The sequence below is a fragment of the Neomonachus schauinslandi genome, chromosome X (assembly GCF_002201575.2).
Source record: "Neomonachus schauinslandi chromosome X, ASM220157v2, whole genome shotgun sequence".
In the NCBI taxonomy this organism is placed as follows: domain Eukaryota; kingdom Metazoa; phylum Chordata; class Mammalia; order Carnivora; family Phocidae; genus Neomonachus; species Neomonachus schauinslandi.
In genome coordinates, this window is record NC_058419.1 from 103,489,924 (window position 1) to 103,492,125 (window position 2,202).

General features: G+C 48.5%; 1 protein-coding gene across 1 annotated transcript; it reads right to left on the bottom strand.

Moving 5' to 3' along the window:
* Positions 1 to 500: 500 nt before the first annotated feature.
* Positions 501 to 1,544, bottom strand: LOC123323403 (melanoma-associated antigen B18-like). The gene is made up of 2 exons (XM_044911849.1): positions 1,403 to 1,544; positions 501 to 1,288 (listed from the first exon to the last, which is right to left on the bottom strand). Exons 1-2 carry the CDS (start codon positions 1,542 to 1,544, stop codon positions 501 to 503), a joined length of 930 nt encoding a protein of 309 aa, XP_044767784.1.
* Between the last annotated feature and the right edge of the window lie 658 nt (positions 1,545 to 2,202).

Here is a 2,202-nt window from a genome sequence, read left to right on the forward strand (position 1 = left end):
ATTATTATGATTTATTTTCTCCTACATTCTTGAATAAATGAAGCAAGTTCAGGTATATAACCTTTATTTTACAGAACAGCAGAAGACAAGGAATAAGGAAAAACCAAAAATCTTTTACTTTTTTTCTCTATTTTTTGATCCCAGCATTTTGTTGCTAACTTCTTTCACATTTCTAAGGAAATAGCTATTCCAATGCTATGTTTTCTTGTTCCAGATCACTAAATAAGATGGAAAGTTACCCAGTTTGTTTGATAAAATAGCACAACTCTTACTCTTAAATCTCATAAATAGCATTAAATATGTAATTAATATCATTCATACACTTACATTGTGAAGCTAATTAAACTTTTTTAAAAAGAAACATTTGAAAACTTTGAACAACAAAAGATAAATTTATAAGTTATTCATGTAGAACATATGATATGCACTATGTTCCCTCTAGCACCACCTAAGCCTCACACTACTTCAAACACAAAGTGAGGAAAGTGCTTCAGGTTTCACTACAGGTGGGAGAAGCTGCCAAAATTGGCCCTGGGGCGCACATTGGCCAGGGCACCAGTACCAAGCAGAGCTGCAAATCTGGCTCCGCCTCGCTCTTCCTCATCTCGCAAAGCCTCTTCATACCAGGATGGGAAGGCACTGGGGACTGTATCGTGGATCTTGGCCAAGAACTCAAGGACTTTCATCTTGCTGGTCTCAGCGTGGGCTCTCGGACCCCACAGGAACTCATAGCATGGAGGATCACTGTTGGCCACCTGCTGGTACTGCAGGTACCTTTCCTGCACCAAATCTTGGGTGATGAGCTTCTTGGGATCCCCATACATGAAGTGCTTCCTTTCAGCATATATCCCCATCACATTAAGTACTTCCCAGATATCCTCTTCAGTGGCCCGGTTGCCCTTCATGAAGATCACACAGAGGATAGTCATCAAGAGGCCTGTCTTGGGCATGATCTCTTCACCTCTCAGCCTGTCATCACAGGTGCGCTGAAATTTGCTGACAAGGGCATAGCAGTGCCTGGTAGGGTCGACTTCCTTCAGATCAATGCCAAAGGCCAGCACCATTAGCTCAGAGGCTTTCCTGAGGATCTCATGGAAGTGCTCCTTGTGCTTTTTGATGACATACTTCATCATGTCTTCCTTTGTTATGGGCTCCCTCATGTTATACTTGCGCAGCAGGAATTGCACCAATAGAATTGCCTTGTCATCTAGAGGGGTTCTGCGGTAACGATCAGTGCTGGGCTGTGCCTGAGAGGTACTTGGTCTTTCCTCATCTTGGCTCTTGGCACCTTCATCAGATCTTGTGTGTGAAACCCCTGCAGAAGTAGTGGTAGTGGATGGGGCTCTACGGGACCCCTGGGATTTTCTACCTGACCCAGCAGCTGAAGAGCTCTGGCCATTACCACCAAAAGGAGGAAGGGGGGATGATGGGGGCTGTTCTTCAGCTGCTGCAGTGGCCTGAGCATTCTGGACACCCTGAGCCTCACTCTGGGCCTGACGGCGTTTCTCACGGGCACGAAGCTTACTCTTCTGCCCCCGAGGCATGGTGACACTGGTTAGAGATAGTAGGCAGTAGTGTGGGCAGGAGGGCAGGCAATGAGGGCACCTGGAGGAGGGAGAATGAGATAGTGTGTGCACCTTCAGCAGGGACATTCCACCTTGTCTTTAACCAGAGCCGCTTTTACGGGCTTCCATGAGAGCACTGCTCTAGGACCCCACAGGGCTTCTTTTCTAATCAGTCTGTCCCCTGAGCACCTTGCAGAAGTTAGAGTGTGCCTTAGGCTGCAGCTTCCAGCCCTGTCTGGGTCAACTTGGGGCTGAGAGCAAGGCCTGGCAAGTTACCGGCTCTGTGTGGTTCCCTCTGTTCTGAGGTGGAGAATTCTCTCAGTTCACATTTACCATCAGCCTGTCAGCTGTTGGCAAGGCCCACCACCCCCCCCCCCGCCCCCCGGCCCCGCAGCTCTGAAGCTAAACTCCTTACACCAATGACCTTACCGCCCTGAGATTCTTGCAAAGCAAATGAGGAAGAGCCTTAGATGGCCACTTCTGCAGCAGCCTTCCAGAGCTGACCATAGGAGCAGGGTTTTATGGGATCCCCATGGTCCTGGATGATTAGGGTTTTCAGTGCTCACTCATGTGCCCGCTCCGGTTAGACAAAGACCCCCACTTCCCAGAGTTTGACAGCCCTGCCCGGGGCCTCCCA

Bases quoted from the DNA above. Each gene is read 5' to 3' on its own strand.
- LOC123323403 (XM_044911849.1), bottom strand. From the start codon at position 1,544: ATGCCTCGGGGGCAGAAGAGTAAGCTTCGTGCCCGTGAGAAACGCCGT. The intron at 1,289-1,402 runs GTAATGGCCAGA...GATCTGATGAAG, and splicing joins CCCCCTTCCTCCTTTTGGTG to GTGCCAAGAGCCAAGATGAG.